Raw genomic sequence first — 20,945 nt, forward strand, 5'->3', positions numbered from 1 at the left:
CTAGCCCCTACACCATATATCATCACCCTAACCCCTACACCATATATCATCACCCTAACTCCTACACCATATATCATCACCCTAGCCCCTACACCATATATCATCACCCTAACTCCTACACCATATATCATCACCCTAGCCCCTACACCATATATCATCACCCTAACTCCTACACCATATATCATCACCCTAGCCCCTACACCATATATCATCACCCTAACCCCTACGCCATATATCATCACCCTAGCCCCTACACCATATATCATCACCCTAACTCCTACACCATATATCATCACCCTAGCCCCTACACCATATATCATCACCCTAACTCCTACACCATATATCATCACCCTAGCCCCTACACCATATATCATCACCCTAACTCCTACACCATATATCATCACCCTAGCTCCTACACCATATATCATCACCCTATCCCCTACGCCATATATCATCACCCTAACTCCTACGCCATATATCATCACCCTAACCCCTACGCCATATATCATCACCCTAGCCCCTACACCATATATCATCACCCTAACCCCTACACCATATATCATCACCCTAGCCCCTACACCATATATCATCACCCTAACTCCTACACCATATATCATCACCCTAACTCCTACACCATATATCATCACCCTAGCCCCTACACCATATATCATCACCCTATCCCCTACGCCATATATCATCACCCTAACTCCTACGCCATATATCATCACCCTAACCCCTACGCCATATATCATCACCCTAGCCCCTACACCATATATCATCACCCTAACCCCTACACCATATATCATCACCCTAGCCCCTACACCATATATCATCACCCTAACTCCTACACCATATATCATCACCCTAACCCCTACACCATATATCATCACCCTAACCCCTACGCCATATATCATCACCCTAACCCCTACACCATATATCATCACCCTAACCCCTACATCATTTTGCCACCCGAAATATAGTCAAGGTTCAAGGTACGTTCATTATCAAAGTATGTATGCAGTGTACCTGCTTGAGATTCATCTCTTCCAGACAGCCACAAAGCAAAGGAAACCACGGGAGCCGTTCAAAGAGAAACATCAACCTCCACCATCGACACAAAAAAAAACAAATCACGCAAACAGCAACAAGAACATCAACCCCATGTGTAAAAACAAAAGGTTGTTTTTAGGCTTTCAGGTAGGTTCAAAACCCTGACGGTAGTGGGGAAGAAGCTGTGGTTGAACTCTGAGATGAGTGCCTTTAGGCTGCTGGACCTCTTGTCTGAAGATATCATTGAGGAGGGGGCATGGCCCAGATGGTGAGGATGATAAAGTGGACATCTATAGGACTAATGCTCTTTACGGTACTGGAATAGTCAGTCATAGCAAGAGAGAAGAGATTTAAGGCTGACCTTTGAGGCACTTAGATACAGGATTACGAAGCTTACCAATGTGTATGTAGGATCCACCTCCAGGTTACTGATATCTCTCACAGCATTCTTGCATCGTTGGCAATTTGGGTCATTCAGCGTGTTAGAAATTTCACCCTGCAGAATGCTCAGCTCTCTCGACAACTCCCTCTGTGTCTCTGCCAGGGAACTGTTCACAGACTTTATATTGTCCAAGTGTCCCTTCATGGTGTTGAAGTCTATAATGAAACAGATGCTTGTGAAAACAGTCATCTTCCCAGCAAATGGGAACTAAAAACTAAAGGGCAGAGGTAAAAATCCAACAAAAAACAACAATATTCAACTCCAGGGCAGGCCTCCAACCCAGGACAGGCCTCCAGCCCCAGGACTGGTCTCTGGGACCTCCAGTCTCCAGGCTTCAGCCATTGGGCTTCTCGGCTTCTGAACGACCTTCAGTGCTTTGATTTGTGATATTGAGCCCCCAGACTAACTGACGACAGGTCCCCGGTTTCAGGCTCAAACTCTGAGTTTGCCAACTGATCGGCTCCTGTGCCACCTGCTGGCATGGACGTGACACATTTTAACCAGTCCCTACCCATTCTGCCTTGGGGTGTATGGGGTTTCCAGGGAGGGGCTGCACCTCAGCTGAAGGGGCTTGTCATGCCCATTCCAGGGCAGCTCGTTCACCTTTGATCCCCACCGGACACTCAGCTCTCACCTGTGGCTCCAAGTAGCTGTTTGTTTGTGACAGTGGCCACACCCCAGTACACCACTTCGACAGGTGAGGATAGCTGGAGGGTCTCACACCCTGGTAAGATAGGGTTATGCCTCTCCCAGCATGCAAAGCCTGCTCTGGTGGACTGGGCGGATGAGATCTACAGTGAGATCCGATGGTCAGGGAGGAGGTTCAGCAACACTCCATTGAGGGAAAAGGCACAGGAGACGTCACGGCTATCCACTGCAACCAAGGAAGTTTGTGACACTTGTACCACCGGACCTGGACTTTGGACGTCAAGAGATTGGAACTGTCCTAGTGCACAATGCCTTTTGCACTTTAAAAACTCTCCCGCACAGGTTTCCTGACATCATTAGGCACGACGGAGAACCAACACATTTGCCATCTCAAAGGAGGACAAGCTTATATATTTCCTCACAGAGGAGACTGAGTCTGCTCCAACCCTGAGAGCTTTCCTGTATCTCTGTAAGCTTCCTGTAATCCACTCATTCATTTGCCCGCATTCCCACGAGCTTCCTCCCCCTTAGGTTTTACATCAGAAGCATTTTCGCATCTTTCTCCCATTTGTTTGGGATGTGGGAGCTTCCAATGACCACAGGAAGAGCGTGCGAACTCCACTTGGTGCCCGAGGTCAGGTTTGGACCAGGTCTCTGGCCCTGTGAGGCAGTGCCTCAGTTTGACCATACGATTAGAAATAGGCCATTCGGCCCATCAAGTCTGCTGTGCCACTCCATCATGGCTGATTTACTATCCCTCTGAACCCCATTCTCCTGCCTTCTCCCCTTAACCTTTGACACCCTGATTAATCAAGAACCTATCAACCTCTGCTTTGAACATACCCAGTGATTTAGCCCGCACAGCCGCCTGTGGCAATGAACTCTAGATTCACCAGTCTCTGGCTGAAGCTGGTTTGGACCCAGCTGATACTGTGAGCAACGGTCGCTCTGATTATTTTTACAGCTGCCCAGACCAATCATCGATCTGAGCAGGAGATTTTTACATGGCCTGAAAACTGCGCGGCCCTTTGATTTATGGATTATATTCATCAGCGCATACTTAATTACAGGGTGTTTCACAATTATATTAACAGAGATTTCAAAGTTATACTAACATTGTATTAAAAATCCCAGCTGCGTGGCACCAAAGGCTATGTGCGTGGGGGCATTTCGGTCACTGTGTAGCCGTGCACCCGCTCAGTTTAGAGGGAACTGAGTTTAGAGTGTGAGTTTCTCATGTCCTTAATTCTATTCTTAATCTCAGCTTCCACCCATTTGTTATAAGATTCCTGAATGGTTCTCCAGTCCGATAAGAAGACTCCAGACCTCACAATCTACCTCGCCAGAACCCTGCACCAATCCGCCAAAAGCGGAACCTCCTGGTGGCCAAGCACTTTAGTTCCCTTTCCCAGTCCCATTCCAACATGCCAGTCCATAACCACGAGGAAATCTGCAGATGCTGGAAATCGAAAGCTTCGCACACAAAACGCTGGAGGAACTCAGCAAGTCAGGCAGCATCCATGTAAATGAACAAACAGTTGACATTTCGGTCCGAGATCCTTCTTCAGGACTGAGAAGGAAGGGGGAAGACACCAGAATAAAAAGACGGGGGGAAGGGAAGGAGGATAGCAGGAAGGTGAGGGGTGAAACCAGGTGGATAGGAAAGGCAAAGGGCTGGAGAGGAAATAATCTGATAGGAGAGGAGAGTGGCCGATCGGAGAAAGGAAGGAGGAGGGCACCGGGAGAAATAGTAGGCAGGTGAGGAGAAGAGGAAGTGGGGAGTAGCGGAAGAGGGATTTTTTTTTACTGGAAGCAGAAGTTGATGTTCATGCCATCAGGTTGGAGGCTACCCAGATGGAAAATAAGGTCACACACAAAATGCTAGTGGAACACAGCAGGCCGGGCAGCATCTATAAGGAGAAGCACTGTCGACGTTTTGGGCCGAGACCCTTCGTCAGGACTAACTGAAAGGAAAGATAGTAAGAGATTTGAAAGTAGTGGGGGGGAGGGGGAAATGCGAAATGATAGGAGAAGACCGGAGGGGGTGGGATGAAGCTAAGAGCTGGAAAGGTGATTGGCGAAAATGATACAGAGCTGGAGAAGGGAAAGGATCATGGGACGGGAGGCCTCAGGAGAAAGAAAGGGGGGGAGCACCAGAGGGAGATGGAGAACAGGCAAACAACTAAGTATGTCAGGGATGGGGTAAGAAGGGGAGGAGGGGCATTAACGGAAGTCAGAGAAGTCAATGTTGTCAGGGATGGGGTATATTTAGTTGTTTGCCTGTTCTCCATCTCCCTCTGGTGCTTCCCCCCTCCCCCTTTCTTTCTCCTGAGGCCTCCCGTCCCATGATCCTTTCCCTTCTCCAGCTCTGTATCACTTTCGCCAATCACCTTTCCAGCTCTTAGCTTCATCCCACCCCCTCCGGTCTTCTCCTATCATTTTGCATTTTCCCCCTCCCCCCACTACTTTCAAATCTCTTACTATCTTTCCTTTCAGTTAGTCCTGACGAAGGGTCTCGGCCCAAAACGTCGACAGTGCTTCTCCTTATAGATGCTGCCTAGCCTGCTGTGTTCCACCAGCATTTTGTGTGTGTTGTTGTTTGAATTTCCAGCATCTGCAGATTTCCTCGTGTTTGCTCTGGAAAATAAAGTGTTGCTCCTCCACCCTGAGGGTGGCCTCATCTTGGCACAAGAGGAGGCCGTGGATCCACACATTGGAATGGAACGGGAATGGAACTTGAAGTGCTTGGCCAGCAGGAAGTCTCGCTTGTGATGGATAGGTGCAGAGATGCTTGACGAAGCGGTTCCCCCAAGCCCATGGCCTCCCCTTGTGCCAAGATGGGGCTCCCTCCAGGTGGAGGAGAAACACCTTAGATTCCATCTGGGTAACCTCCAACCTGATGGCATGAATATCTATTTCTCCTTCCAGTAAAAAAAAACAATTTCCAACCCCCTCCTTTCCTCTATTCCCCACTCTGTCTGGCTTCTTACCTTTTCTCACCTGCCTATCACCTCTCCCTGGTGCCCCTGAGCCCTTCCCTTTCTCCCATGGTCCACACTCCTCTCCTATCAGATTGCTTCCTCTCCAGCCCTTTACCTTCCCCACCCACCTGGCTTCACCCAACACCTTCCAGCTACCCTCCTTCCCCTCCCCCCTTACCTTTTTACTCTGGCATCCTCCCCCTTCCTTTCCAGTCCTGAAGGAGTGTCTGGGCTCGAAACATCGACTGTTGATTCACTTCCATAGACGCTGCCTGACCTGCTGACTTCGCCCAGCGCTTTGTGTGTGCAGCCTGCACTGTATTTTCTCTGTAAGCTGGAAGACTTTATACTGCCTTCTGTTTCTGTTTTACATTGTACTGTCTCATTGCTCTGTTGTAATGACATGACCTGTATGGGTGGCTTGCAAATCATGATTTTTTTCTTGGTATCACACCACATGTGAAAATGATACACCCTTTTACCAATTTAAAACAATTTACCCATTATCTGCACCTTAGTCTAACCACTGCGATTTTCCTGGAAACGTAGATCCGTTATTCTGAGTTCTGCTATTGTTTTTATTTCCTATTGTACTACTCGAGCGGATGTTCAATGCCGTCTGCCTGTGTTTGACCGATACATGGCTGTTGTGTGTTCTTCATGCTGGATGTTGTAGTCGTGGGAGACCCAGAGTCTCTGCGTGGTGCATCCGGCCGCAGCTCCTGGAAGACCATGTTAGGGATCTGGAGCAGCAGCTGGATGGGAGAGCGAGGAGATCATCGATCGGAGTTACAGGGAAGTGGTCACCCCGGAGTTGCAGGAGGCGAGTAGCTGGGTGACCGTCAGGAGAAATGGAAATGTGAAGAGGCAGTTTCTGCAGAGCGCCCCTGTGGCCTTCCACCTCAAAAACAAGTATACCGCTTCGGATACTGTTGTGGGGGATGACCTCCCAGGGAAATACCATGGAGACCGAGTTTCCGGCACTGAGTGTGGGTCCATGGTGCAGAAGGGAAAGAGGGAGAAGAGGGGAGTGGTAGTGAGAGGGGACTCGATAGTCAGGGGAACAGACAGGAGGTTCTGTGGATGTGAACGGGATGCCCAAACGGTATGTTGCCGCTCAGGTGCCAGGGTCAGGGACGTTTTAGTTTGCGTCCACAGCATCTCGGAGAGGGAGGACATGTGTAATCCAAAAATGAAGCAATACTCAAATGGCAAAATAGTACAACTGTGGCTGACAAGGGAAGTCAAAGCTAATGTGAAAGCAAAATAGAGGGCATACAACAAAGCAAAAATTTGTGGGAAGACAGATGATTAAAAACCTACAGAGAGCAACTAAAAGAATCATTAGGAGGGAAAAGATGAAATATGAAAGCAAGCTGGCGAACAATATGAAATTGGATATTAAAACCTTTTTCTAGTATGAAAAAAAATAAAAGAGAAATGAGAGTGGATATAGGACTGCTAGAAAATGAGGCTGGAGAAATAATAACGGGGGACAAGGAGATGGCGGGTGAACTAAATGAGTATTTTGCATCAGTCTTCACTGTGGAAGACACTAGCAGTTTGCCTGACGGTGAAGGGAGCAAGGGAGAGAAGTGGATGCAGTTACTGTTACAAGGGAGAAGGTGCTCAAAAAGCTGGAAGACCTAAAGGTGCATAAGTCACCTGGACCAGTTGAACTGCACCCTAGGGTGCCTGAGATATTGTGGTGGCATTAGAAATGATCTTTCAAGAATCATTGGACTCTGGCATGATGCCAGAGGACTGGAAATTTTCAAATATCACTCTAGTCTTTAAGAAAGTAGGAAGGCAGCAGAAAGCACAATTACAGACCAGTTAGCCTGACCTCAGTGGCTGGGAAGACGTTGGAATCAATTGTTAAGGATGAAGTGATGGGATTACCTGGTGACATAGGACAAGATAATACAAAGTCAGCATGATTTCCTTAAGAGAAAGTCTTGCCTGGTGAACCTGCTGGAATTCCTTGAGGAGATTACAAGTAGGATGGATAAAGGGGATGTAGTAGATGTTGTATATTTGGACTTTCAGAAGGCCTTTGACAAGGTGCCACACATGAGCTGCTTACTAAGTTCAGAGCCCATGGTGTCACAGGATAGTTACTGGCATGGTTAGAGCATTGGCTGATTGGTAGGAGGCGGCGAGTGGGAGAATAAATGGATCCTTTTCTGGTTGGCTGCCAGTAGCAAGTGGTGTTCCACAGGAGTTAGTGTTGGGAGCGCTTCATTTTGTTGTATCACATCCTGGTATCGGAACACCCAGGAATGGATAAGATTACAGAAAATGGTGGACGTAGCTCAGTCCAACACAGGCAAAGACAGCCCCCCATTGAGCACATTTAAGACCATAAGACGTAGGAGCAGAATTCGACCCATCGAGTCTGCTCCTCCGTTCTGTCATGGCTGACTTACTTTTCCTATCAACCCCACTCCCCTCCCTTCTTCCTCTAAATTTTGATGCCTCTACTAATCAAGAATCTATCAACCTCAGTTTCCACAGCCACCGGTGGCAATGAATTACACAGATTCACCATCCTCTGGCTAAAGAAACTGCTTCTCATCTCTGTTTTAACCAATGTCCTTTTTTACTGAGTCTATGCCCATTGGCCAATATAGGAAACATCCACTCCTTTTCACATTGACTGTCGATCTTTGGTAATGCACAGCCTTTTGTAAATTCTATTGCACTTCATTTTCCTGTAGATGACTACACGAAATGAATCTCAATGTAGTATATAGTCACATATACTTTCATCATAAATTTTACTTTGAATCTTGAACTTTATGTTGAGTATTTAATATTTCATTAATATTTGCATAATATGGTGTACATATATATTGGCTAATTAAGCATTCTTGTTTATTTAAATAATTAATTATGGGTTATATGTATAAGTATGTGGTTACATATGTTATCACACTACCACTTGATATACGTGCGCCTCACAAGGCTAGGCTCACATTTCAGACTCGGGTGTCTTCCTTTGAAGTTACAAAACATAACACCTTAGACCAGGGAGTTAAAAAAGGGGCCCATCAACCCTTATGCTTAATGGCATTGGTCCAGGGCATAATGAAGTTTGGGAAGCCCTGCTTTAGACCCTGGAAGTAGCGAGGGTTGGCGAATCGCAAACCGGGAGGTCAGAGTTCAGCCATTACCTTTCAGTCTTGCGGAAGCCATCTCCAGCACTGGATAAACTATTGGATTCAATGCACCCTTGAGGGTAAAGCCAAGGCTGTTGCTGACACCTGCAAAAATCACCCAGAAAGATCAGAAAAGTGAGGTGCCAAGTGAATTCAGTGCACTTCTGATGTAGTAACACAGAGCATTAACAAAATACAATCGGTGTGGGCAGGAAGTGCAAACCGCACCCCCCCCCCCCCCACCCCACCCCACCACTCAGAATGTACTGTACTTTGTACAGATCATAGATGCAGATTACAGTAGCATAAAGGAACAGGCCCACTGGACTACAAAGTCTGACAAATTGATTAATTAGATCTCCTCCAAGAGAATCACAACCCTGTCATGGTTTGGAGGCTTGCGTGCCTCAATGACCCGAAGAGCTACGCTGGCTGGAGTCAGGGCTTTACGCTTTGGCTCTTGGTAGGGTCATCCATGCCAAACAGGTCAAAGGGTGGAGGTCAGACTAAGAGAGGTCCACTGGTCCTCCAGGTTCGGGGGTTCAGCTCAGGGCCAACAACCCTGACTGGTAAAACAAAATGGTTACCGAAACAGCGATGAAGAATCCTTCTACATCTGAGTGCAATGGTATGGACAGACAGAGATGGAGGACTTTATTTGCTGCCCTAAAAGCCAGCAGTGTAACAGGCAGTAAATAAATAAATCCCTTCTGTCTACACAGTGTCCATATCCCTCCATTCACGTACCTCTTTAATGCCTCTATCAGATGTACATCAAAACAGTGAAATGCGTTGTTTGCATCAATGACCAGCACAATCTGAGGATTGTCACAGGGAGAACGTACAAACTCCTATAGACAGCAGCGGAATTGTCCCTCGGGAGAATATACAGAACAGTCTCCTATAGACAGCAGCGGAATTGTCCCACAGGAGAATATACAGAACAGTCTCCTATAGACAGCAGCGGAATTGTCCCACGGGAGAATATACAGAACAGTCTCCTATAGACAGCAGCGGAATTGTCCCACGGGAGAATATACAGAACAGTCTCCTATAGACAGCAGCGGGATTGTCCCACGGGAGAATATACAGAACAGACTCCTATAGACAGCAGCGGGATTGTCCCACGGGAGAATATACAGAACAGACTCCTATAGACAGCAGCGGGATTGTCCCACGGGAGAACATACAGAACAGTCTCCTATAGACAGCAGCGGAATTGTCCCACGGGAGAACATACAGAACAGTCTCCTATAGACAGCAGCGGAATTGTCCCACGGGAGAATATACAGAACAGACTCCTATAGACAGCAGCGGAATTGTCCCACGGGAGAATATACAGAACAGACTCCTATAGACAGCAGCGGGATTGTCCCACGGGAGAATATACAGAACAGTCTCCTATAGACAGCAGTGGAATTGTCCTACCAGAAGAATATACAGTACAAATTCCTATAGACAGCAGCGGAATTGAACCCTGATCTTTGGGTTATGCTACCATGGCCATTAGAGTCAGACTCATCAATACAAACGTGGAACCAGATTCAGATTTGCCACATGTACATTGAAGCAGAGTGGAATGCACCATTGTCAACAACCAATGCAGTCTGAGGATTGTACTGGGGTGCCACCATCGCCCCTCCAGCCTCCTCCCAACTTAAATCTATACCCTCTACCTATTATGGGACCATCCACCCTATCTATGCCTCGCATAATCTTATTTACTTCCACCACGGGTCGGATTTGGAGATGATATTGTCCTGAAGCTTCTGCAGAAGTCAAGAACGGGGCCCAAATCTTGTTACAGCCATTTCATTAGATGCTCATAAAGAAGGTCTAACTTTAAAACACAACAGCAGGTGACGGAGTCTAACTGTAACCAGCCCACTCTACTGTAGGTTCAAAGTAAAGTTATTATCAAGGTACATATAGAACCCTGAGATGCATTTTCTTGTGGGCATACTCAATAAACCCATAGTAGAATCACTGAAAGATCGCACCAACTGGGGTGCTCAACGAGTGTGTAAAAGACATCTGACTGTGCAACTACAAAAAGAAAGAAATATAAATGATAAATAAATAAGCAATAGACATCGAGAACATGTGGCAAAGAGTCCTTGAAAGTGAGGCCATTGATCTGGGAACATTTCAGTGACAGGGTGAGGGAAATTGAGCAAAGTTACCCCCACTGGTTCAAGAGCCTGATGGTTGGGGGGTAGTAATTGCTCCTGAACATGGTGGGGTGGGTCCTGAAGCTCCTGTACATTCTTCCTGTTGGCAGCAGTGAGAAGAAGGTGGTGGGGGTCCCTGATGATGGATGCTGCTTTCCCACGACAATGCTCTGTGTAGGTGTGCTCACTGGTGAGGAGGGCTTTACCTGGGATGGTCTGGGCCCTATCCACTACTCTTCATAATATTTTCCATGCAAGGGCACGGGTGTTTCCATACCAGGCTGTGATGCAACCAGTCAATAAATGCTCTACCACACATCTACAGAAGTTTTTCAAAGTTTTAGATCGCTTGACGAATCTTCACAAACTCTTAAGGAAGTAGAGGTACTGCCATGCTTTCTTCATAGTTGCACTTGTATGCTGGGCCCAGGACAGATCCACTGCTAGCTAACACCGAGAAATTTAAAGTTGCTACTACTCTCCACCTCTGATCCTAAGAAAGAAAATAGAAAGAAAAAAGAAAGCCAAAGAAACTGGTGTGTGGTCATCTTTAAACTAAAACACGGGCTCAGATAGTTATCTTTGTACTAAAACACGGGCTCAGATAGTTATCTTTGTACTAAAACACGGGCTCAGATAGTTATCTTTGTACTAAAATACGGGCTCAGATAGTTATCTTTGTACTAAAATACGGGCTCAGATAGTTATCTTTGTACTAAAATACGGGCTCAGATAGTTATCTTTGTACTAAAATACAGGCTCAGATAGTAAGGAAATTCTTTTGATAAGAACTGTATCTGAAGCAATGAGGAAATTTGATTTGCATGGATGTGATGCAGGCTGAAATAAATAAACTATAAGAAACCTACTGAACCAGCTCTACCACAAATGACTGAAAATCCCCTCAACACTCCAGACAAACAGGATATGCAAACTTATAAGCAACTTTAAACTACCTGAAAATTGTTATATCATTGGCATATGTTATAACATTTCTTGTTCTACAGTAGCAGTACAGCACAAACATAATAAAAACTCTAAATTATAATACAAAATAGTTATTTATATATATATGCGTGCACGCACACACACACATATATACAAATATACACACAGTATATATATGTTTCAAAGGTTCATTTATTATGAAAACATGTCTCCAATTATACAACTCTGAAACTTGTCTTCTCCAGACAGCCATGAAACAAAGAAAGAAAATGAAAGTCATTCAGAGAGAAGCATCAAACCTGCCCAAATCCCGTACGTAAAAGAATGGCATCCCGATCAACTCCCCCTTCAAAATACTCCACACTCACTGCACAAAACAGATCAGGAACATTGAACCCCCCCCCCAAAAAAAACTCTCCCTGCACAAAAAACTAACAGAACACTAACAGAACGTCAACCCCCAATAGCCTCCCCTCACACTACAAAACAGAAAAGGAACAGGTGATTAAAAAATACAGAATATAAAAACCATAAGTCTGAAAAAAATTATCCTGATCATCAAACCCCCAAAACCTGACTGGCTGCATCACCGCCTGGTATGGGAACTGTACCTTCCTTAATCGCAGGACTCTGCAGAGAGTGGTGTGGGTAGACAAGCGCATCTGTAGTTGTGAAATTCCCATGATTCAGGACATTTAAAAGGACAGGTGTGTAAAAAGGGCCCGGAGGAACATTGGGGACTTGGGCCATCCCAACCACAATCTATTCCACCTGCTACCATCCGGGAAACGGTGTCACAGCATAAAAGCCAGGACCAACAGGCTCCGGGACAGCTTCTTCCACCAGGCCATCAGACTGATGTACTCACACTGATTTGAGTGTACTCCATATTACATTGGCTGTTCTTTTTATTATAAATGACTATGATTGCACATTTAGATGGAGACGTAACGTAAAGAATTTTACTCCTCATGTTTGTGAAGGATGTAAGAAATAAAGTCAATTCAATTCAATTCAATACTGCTGCAGTACCATAAAACTGTGCATTAGTTCCCAATATTTATCGATGGAGAGATTTATCTGCATTGCGTTCTTTAAACTGTAAATGAACAAATTCAGTGTAGTCACCCAGTACCAGATACTGGACTGCCTCCATAGAATGCTATCATTGACTGCATCCTAGAAATCTTCATTTTTGACTGTAACACTCATGATGTTATGTCACCTATTTCAGGATGCTGTTCGGTGACTATAGCTCAGCGTTTAAAACCATCATTCACACATTCCTGATCAGTAAATTACAGGACCTGGACCTCTGTACCTCCCTCTGCAAATGGGTCCTCGACTTTCTAACTGAAAGACCGCAGTCTGTGTGGTTTGGAAATAATATCCCCTCCTCGCTGACGATCAACCTCAGGGATGTGTGCTTAGCCCACCGCTCCACTCTCTTTATACCCATGACTGTGTGGCTAGGCATCGCTCAAATACCATCTATGACGATGAAGGTTATGGAAGGTGGAGCTTAGGAGGAGATAATGGTGACTAACAGTGACCCGTTCATTTGCATCTTCAGAAACAGCTCTATTTCTATCTTTAATATCTCTATTTTTTCCTTTCAGGGTTATTTCAAAGACCCTGACCTGGAGTTACATGCTGACTTCGGTTCTTTGTGGGAATGGGACCCGTTTTCAGGGTTCCACGACTGGCCGTTATTCGACATGCCAAGGGTTCGGCCTAAGAGTCTCCACTGTGTTCGGAAGCCTAAGATCTCAGGGCTCTGGAGACGGGTGGATCGAGGGTCGGTCTCACGGCAGGAGACTCATGTGTCGTCGGGGAGGCTGGAAAATCTTTCGCTGTGGGATGGAAGACCTGATGTCTTTGTGATCTTCGAACACAGAGCTCGAAGAAAGTGACGAAACGGACTTTTAACATCATAAGCCAGCAGGTTGTTGTTATGTCTCCCACCCGCTCTGAAAATGGGGGCCAGGGAGAGAGAGAACCTGTGGTTTGTTGAATGTCGGATGAAATGCGAAGCCTTTGGGGTAACTTTGGTCTGTGTCTTTGCTATTGCTTAGCACACACTTGGGCTTGGTGACGGTACCAATGCGCTTTGTTTTAGCTGGAGGGGAGAGAGGGGATCACTGCTCGCTGCTGATTACACGCAGGAGGGGGGAGCAGGGGAGGGATTTTGAGGACCTCCATCACCCAGGACATGCCCTCTTCTCATTGTTACCATCAGGGAGGAGATACAGGAGCTTGAAGGCACACACTCAACAATTCAGGAACATCTGATTTCTGAATGGAAAATGAGCCCCTGAATACTACCTTGCTTTCTTTTCAATATATTATTTCTGTTTTGCACTATTTTTAATCTATCTATTTCACGTACATATACACTTACTGTAAATGATTTACTTATTTATTTTTTCTTTCTATACTATCATGTATTGCATTGAACTGCTACCACTAAGTTAACACATTTCCTGACACGTCCCAGTGATAATAAACCTGATTCTGATGTTACTTTCAAATTAGAAACTATGGAGAATTTGCTGCCTTCAGATTCTTTGTAATTTCTAACTTTATGAAGTAGTGAAATGGTTTCATTTTCACTCCCGGCCGTTTCCAGCATCTGAAAGCCTGAGCGCTTGAAAATGCCGTGAACAGAACAGTTCTGAATTGTCTCATTGCTTATTTGTCACCAACTGTTAGTGACAAAAATTGCAGCTGACACTAGTTAGAAATTGTACTCTGTGTGTGTGTGTAAAATAAGTAGTGCAAGAAGAGAGCCAAACAATAGTGAGGTAGATTTGGTTCATTGTCCATTCGGAAATCTGATAGTGGAGGAGAAGAAGCTGTTCCTAAAACATTGAATGATAATTTAGACCCTCTGTGTAATTGGATGTCCTCGTACAATTCGATCGCCTCATGCAATTGAATCACCTCATGCAATGGGATCTTCTTGTGCAATTGGATCTCTTCGTGCAATTGGATCGTCTTGCGCGACTGGATCCTCAATTTCTTCACTTGCAGATCCCAGTCAGTTCGGATTGGCAACAACATCGCTTTCTCAATCTCCATCAGCACAGGTGCACTACAGGCCGTGTGCTCTACTCACTGTTGACTTAAGACTGAGGGGCTAAACATAGCTCCAATGCCAGATTTAAGCTTGCTGATGAAACCACCGTCATTTGCCGAATCAAAGGTAGTGAAAGATCAGCATGTAGCAGGGAGAATGAAAATCTGGCTGAGTGGTGGCATAACAACAACCTCTCACTCAATGTCAGCAAGACCAGGGAGCTGATTATTGACTTCAGGAGGAGGAAACCAGAGGTCCGTGAGCCAGTCCTCATCGGGGAATGAAAAGTGGTGACGGCCAGCAAATCTAAATTCCTTATTGTTATTCTTTCAGAGGGTGTGTCGTGTGTCTAGCATATAAGTGTCATTATGAAGGAAGTACAGCAGTGCCTAAATTTCCTTAGAAGTTTGCAAAGGTTCTCATGTTATCGGTATTTGTTGCTTTTTTTCTCTCATATTTGCATATTTTGTTGTCTTTTGCACATTGGTTGTTTGTCCTGCTGGGTGCAGTCTTTCACCGATTCTGTTGCATTTCGTGTATTTACTGTGCAAGCACAAGAAAATGAATCTTAGGGTTTTATATGGTGACATATATATAGTTTGATAATAAATTTACTTTGAACTTTGGACTGAGCTGCTCTGAATGTTCTACATTCTGCCTACATTTCACAGCTTTTACATCTCGTTTTTGTTTGCTTCTTTCAATGTTTCGATGCACATCTGAAAAATAAAGCTAAGGTCCTGAGGAAGGGTCTTGGCGAAACATCAACTCTTTATTCCTCTCCATAGACGCCGCCTGGCCTGCTGAGTTCCTCCAGCATTTTGTGTGTGTTACCCCGGATTTCCAGCATCTGCAGACTTGGTCATGTTTAATCCTTTAATCTCTTTTTTCTCTCCATCTCACCACTGTCATTAACCTGTCAAAGCTATTCGCCATGGTAATTCTGGCCACACCCTGTCGGAGGTAATCCGTTTAATCTCCCCACGCTCTCTGCAATTTGATGAAGGATCTCTGCCCAAACTGACAACTGTCCATTCTCCTCCATAGATGCTGCCTGACCTGCTGAGTTCCTCCAGCATTTTGTGTGTGTTACTCTGGATTTCCAGCATCTGCAGAATCTTTTGCATTTAACACTATCTTTTCTCTCTTTCCCAATTCTAGTGACTGGCTAAAACACTTGATTTGTTCATGTTCTCACAGAGGCTGTGGGAATCTCTCACATTTCACTGCTTTTACATGTTGTTCTTTGAAAAAAAATTATGTCTATTGTCTGATAATCTTTTAATCTCTTTCTCTGTCTCTTCATTCTCCATCTCAGCACTGTCACTAACTTTTCACAGTTCATTACCATGGTGGTTCTGATCACACCCTATCTGAGATAATCCATTTACTCTCACCATCCTTCCCCACACTCTCGGCAACTTAAACACTAACTTTTTGCTCTTTCCTAATGTACAGCTGCCCCAAAACATCAAATTTCACGACGTTTGCCAGGTTTGATTCTGACTCTCTGCTTGTTTGGACGAGTGCAGTTCCAATAGCAATCAAGAGGTTTAGCACCGCATGAGATGAAAGAACCCTCAGGCACATCCACTCGCTCCACCACAGACATTGGTTCATCTACCCAGAGTCATAATGTATCACAGTGACACTCAAACTGTCTTGGGACAATGAGGATTTTGCCTGCTGCACCAGGGGGACTCATTAATGATAGATATCCTGTGTACTAAACCCTGCCTCAGTTTGCCTGCTTCAAAAGGCCACAAAGTTCATCATTCAATGGACCAAGCATAGGGTATCTGACCATTTTGGGTGGAGTCCATGGATTCAAATCTGGTGTGACTTCTTTACACTCCTTGAATCATTGGATGATCATTCTCAAACCCCATCTCACTCTGAATATCCAGAATGCCTTAGGGATCTCACACTGAATCTCCAGGATACCTCAGGAATCTCACACTGGATCTCCAGAATTCCTCTGGAATCTCACACTGGATCTCCAGAATTCCTCGGGGATCTCATACTAAGATTCCAACAAACTGTGATAGAATTTGGGGAAACATGGTAGTGTAACGGTTAATATAATGCCTTACGATGCCAGCGCCCCAGGCTCAATTCCACCGCTGTCTGTAAGGAGTTTGTACTTTCTCTCCATGACCATGAGGGTTTCCTTTCACATTCTAAAGAAGTACTGTAAGGGTTAGGGTTAGTATAATGAGGTATTGCATAGGGACACTTGTGGGCTGACTGGCACATCCTTGGACTACGTTGGTCGTTGACACAAATGTTGCATTTCACTGTATATTTTGATGTTTTGATGAACATATGACTAACAAAGCCAATATTTCTTTCTTTCTTTACAATCTTTCAATGATGGTACATCTTCTTTTCCCTCCCTGAATCCTTGGATGATGATTCTCAAATACCATCTCACAGTCTCACTCTGAGACTGAAACAATCCCTCAGGGATATCACACTCTGACTCCAGAATTCCTCAGGGATCACACACTGAGATTCCAACAATCCCTCAGGGAACTCACACTGAATCTCTAGGATTCCTTGGGAATCTCACAGAGTCTCCAAAGTTCCTCGAGCATCTCATACTGAGAGTCTAGAGTTCCTTAAGGATCTCCAAATTTTGTTAATGATCAGCAAAGAAACAGTCCACACATTACCCACTCCATTTGGGTTTTAGTTTGAACCACTATTGCTTCAAAATGTGGACATTAAATTATTTCATACTTACGGTCAAATTCTGAGAATATCTTGTTTTTCGGAACTGAAAACTGTGCAATAACTTTGGGTATGGCCTGAAATTTAAAAATAAAAGTCATGAGTTTCAGAAATTTTGACTAGAAGTACAGGGAAAATTTACAAGGATATTGCTGCGACTGGAGGACCTGAGTTATATGGAAAGATCAAGCAGGTAAGGACTTTGGTTTTAGTGAGTGAGGTACTTGCAGTGATAGAGAAAACTGATGGAGGAAAGATTCATAGTCAACTGCGCATGACGTTCATGAGTTACGCCAAGGGATGGACAGGCAAACATTTTGAAGAGCTTATTTACAATTCTCAGATTAAAGAAAGATAGAAGACCATAGTCATCCATGTAATATGAATGGCACATAAGGATGATGTCATACAACATGGCACATAATGATGATGATGATGATGATGATGACGATGACTGAGGCAACGACTGCGTCGACATCATAAAACAGATTTGATACTTGGTTGAAGAATTAGAACTTGCAGCTCAAGACGGCTATAAACATGAGCCAGTCCTGAACAACCACCCAGTGCCAGGGGTTATAAGTAACGATCAAATTCTTACCTCAAGGATATTGTCAATGTAAGAGGCCACATCTGCAAGCATTCTCCGGAAGGCAGACACACTCGGCTCCATTGCGTCAGTTACCTTTTGATTGGCTGTAAATGCGCAGGCGACTCCTGCCCTAAATATCAACAATGGGGAGGTATCAGAAGGACAGAATTAAGGGCGCCTTTCCCGGGAAAGCACATGCACAAACGTCACACTTATCCTGTTCTATAAGACCATAAGACGGTGGAGCAGAATTATACCATTTGATCTATCGAGTCTTCTCTGCCATTCGATCAGGGCTGATTTATTACCCCTCTCAACCCCATTCTCCTGCCTTCTCCTAATCACCTTTGACATCCTTACTAATCAACCACCTGTCAAACAACTGCTTTAAATACAGTGGATTGGCTATCGGTTAATCAGAGCACCGCTTATTTAGGACGCCTCTTAAAGAACAAAAACTAATTGAGAAAATAGCAAAAATCCCTTTGTTTGGGACATTAGGCTGTTTATTGAGCAGCAGTCTGTTGCCAAAAAGTTTCTTACTAGTGTTAGTCGTATGAACTTGTGCGGCCAATAGACACTGCACTGTGTTTAGAGGGAACAGTTTTGAAATAGCATCAGTTGGATGTGCTTCACTGAAAGTTGGTGAAGTATGCAGTACGACAATTCAGAACTGTTTTGCTCACTGCAGTTTCAAGCATTCAGACTTAGAGATGCCAAAAATGGCTAGAAGGTATCAAACACTTCATAGTTTCTACCTTGAAGGTAGCATGTTGAATGTTAGAATGAAAATGGAGATTTGGAGGATGCAATTGTTGACAGCGTTGTATGAAGGCAGCCCACTATCTACACTAAGTGTCTTCGCTGATTTTGATCACTTACTGTCAAGAGAACGTAGCACGGATGAATTCCTTTGTCAATAAGTATTAGGAACCAATACAAAGTTTTATAGTATTGAAGTAATATTGATAGTGTTCTAATTTGTTCTCTATTTTATTTAATACATAATTTGTTACTCAGTTTGTCAATTTTATACCTTTTTAACTATTTTCAATTAACTTGGGCTCATTGAAACAGCTGTTTAATCGGGCCAAAATGTACTGGTCTCGGTGTGTCCCAATTAACCAGAGTCCATAGTATACCCAATGACTTGGCCCCCACAGCCATATATGGCAATGAATTCCACAGATTCACCACCCTCCGGTCAAAGAAATTCCTCCGTTCCTCTGTCTCCTCTCGGTGTACACTGTTCTCACACAGACCCTGCTCTTTGTGCACGCACAGTTTGGTCACACACTCTCTGTTCAAAGTCTACTCTGTCTTGCACACTCAAACTCGCACACTGATTTCCTACGCCAGGTTCTCCATCCACTCTCCAGTTACACACACTATCTATGTATCTACAATTGCAAACACACACACACACACACACACACACACACACACACACACACACACACACACACACACACACACACACACACACACACACACACACACACACACACACACACACCATTCTTTGCCCATTCTCTGTGCATAATCACTGTAGTCTCACACACACCCTGTCCTCCGTCCACAGTCTCGCACACTCACACCGTTCTCTCACACACCATTTCTCCATCTATATTTTCACATTCACCATTCACACACACACACCCTGTTCTCCGTTGACCATAAAACCATAAGACATAGGAGCAGAATTAGGCTATTCGGTCCATTGAGGCTTCTCCGCCATTTCATCACGTTTGATCCATTTCCCTCTCAGCCCCAATCTCCAGCCCTCTGCCTGTATCCCCTCATGTCCTGACCAATCAAGAATCTATCAACCTCTGCCTTAAATATACATAAAGACTTGGCCTCCCCAGCCACCTGTGGCAAAGAGTTCCACAATTAACCTATAAAATGGCCAGATTCAAGTGGCATGACACTTACAGAAAACTAAGAAAATTCTAGAAAGATACAGAAGTAACCATACCATAATTATTGAAAACTTCCCTCAACAATTACACATATATAATCATTTACAGTATATAATCACCTACTGTAGGTGATTACATAAAAATACAAGCAGGCGTAAGAAAATTAAACTACAAGGAAAATAACGATTCTACATCCTAATCCAACACTGCTCAAACTTCACGTTCACCCTCTGAAACGGTCAGAGATTTAGATTTCAGTCAGTTTATTTCTATACTTTATTTTTAGTCTGCTACTGTTCCTCATTAGGCAACTCGTCAAGACAAGAATTATGTGACCCTTCACCTCCCATGCAATTCAGGAGACCATAAATGCAAGTATCCCTCCGGAAGCAGTCTCTCCAAAGATTCAAGACTCCAGATAGTTTATCGTCATTCTTGAGCACACCAGTGTAAAGATTGTTACTCCAGATCCGACCCAGCATAAAATAAACACAATAAGCAGAACAAACAATAAAAATAGGCATAAAAGCATAAACACAAAAGATTCTGCAAATGCTGGAAATCCAAAGCAGCACACACAAAATGCAGGAGGAACTCAGCCGGTCAGGCAGCATCTGTGGAAAGGAGTAAGTGGACGTTTCGGGCTGAGACCTTTCATCAGGACTAAGTATAAAAGCAGTCATAGAAACCACTATGTAGCTGTAAGGGTATTGCACACAGACCGATTGTATGCCCATGAAGTGACACTAGCTGATGTGTACGCAGTGCTGGTTGGGTTGGTGGAGGGGGTTCCTGGGTCTAGGTGTTGATCAGTGCCAGCTTGGGGGAAGTAACTGATCTTGAGTCTGGAGGTCCTGGGGTGGATGATGCATGGCCTCCTCCCTGATGGGAGTGAGGCAAACAGTCCAAGGTCAGGGTCCCTGGGATTCATCATGATATTATTGGCCTTTATTCGGCATCTTTCTGTATGTACGCCCTTGAAGGCAAGTAGGCTGGTGTTGGTGATGTGCTGGGTAGTTTTATTTACACATTGTAAAGTCTTCCTGTCTGCCGCAGTGCGGTTTCCATACCATGCAGAGATCCAGCATGTTAGAATGCTCTCTACTGTACATCATGAGTCTTAACGAGCATAGACCTGCTCTCTTCAGCCTCTTCAGGAAGTAGAGGCATGGTGAGCTCTCTTGGAGTCATGGAAAAGTATGGCACTGAAACAGGCCC

General features: G+C 44.6%; 1 protein-coding gene across 1 annotated transcript in view; it reads right to left on the minus strand.

The window, feature by feature from the left end:
* LOC140735705 (prominin-2-like) overlaps positions 1 to 20,945 on the minus strand; it is a 91,514-nt gene that overhangs the window by 50,308 nt on the left and 20,261 nt on the right. Inside the window, exons 5-8 of the mRNA XM_073061111.1 lie at positions 17,815 to 17,935; positions 17,227 to 17,290; positions 8,298 to 8,387; positions 1,448 to 1,647 (exon numbers count right to left, since the gene is read on the minus strand). Of these exons, the coding sequence (XP_072917212.1) occupies positions 1,448 to 1,647; positions 8,298 to 8,387; positions 17,227 to 17,290; positions 17,815 to 17,935 (475 nt within the window). The remainder of the gene's footprint in view (positions 1 to 1,447; positions 1,648 to 8,297; positions 8,388 to 17,226; positions 17,291 to 17,814; positions 17,936 to 20,945) is intronic.

This window comes from Hemitrygon akajei, chromosome 1, assembly GCF_048418815.1.
Source record: "Hemitrygon akajei chromosome 1, sHemAka1.3, whole genome shotgun sequence".
In the NCBI taxonomy this organism is placed as follows: Eukaryota; Metazoa; Chordata; class Chondrichthyes; order Myliobatiformes; family Dasyatidae; genus Hemitrygon; species Hemitrygon akajei.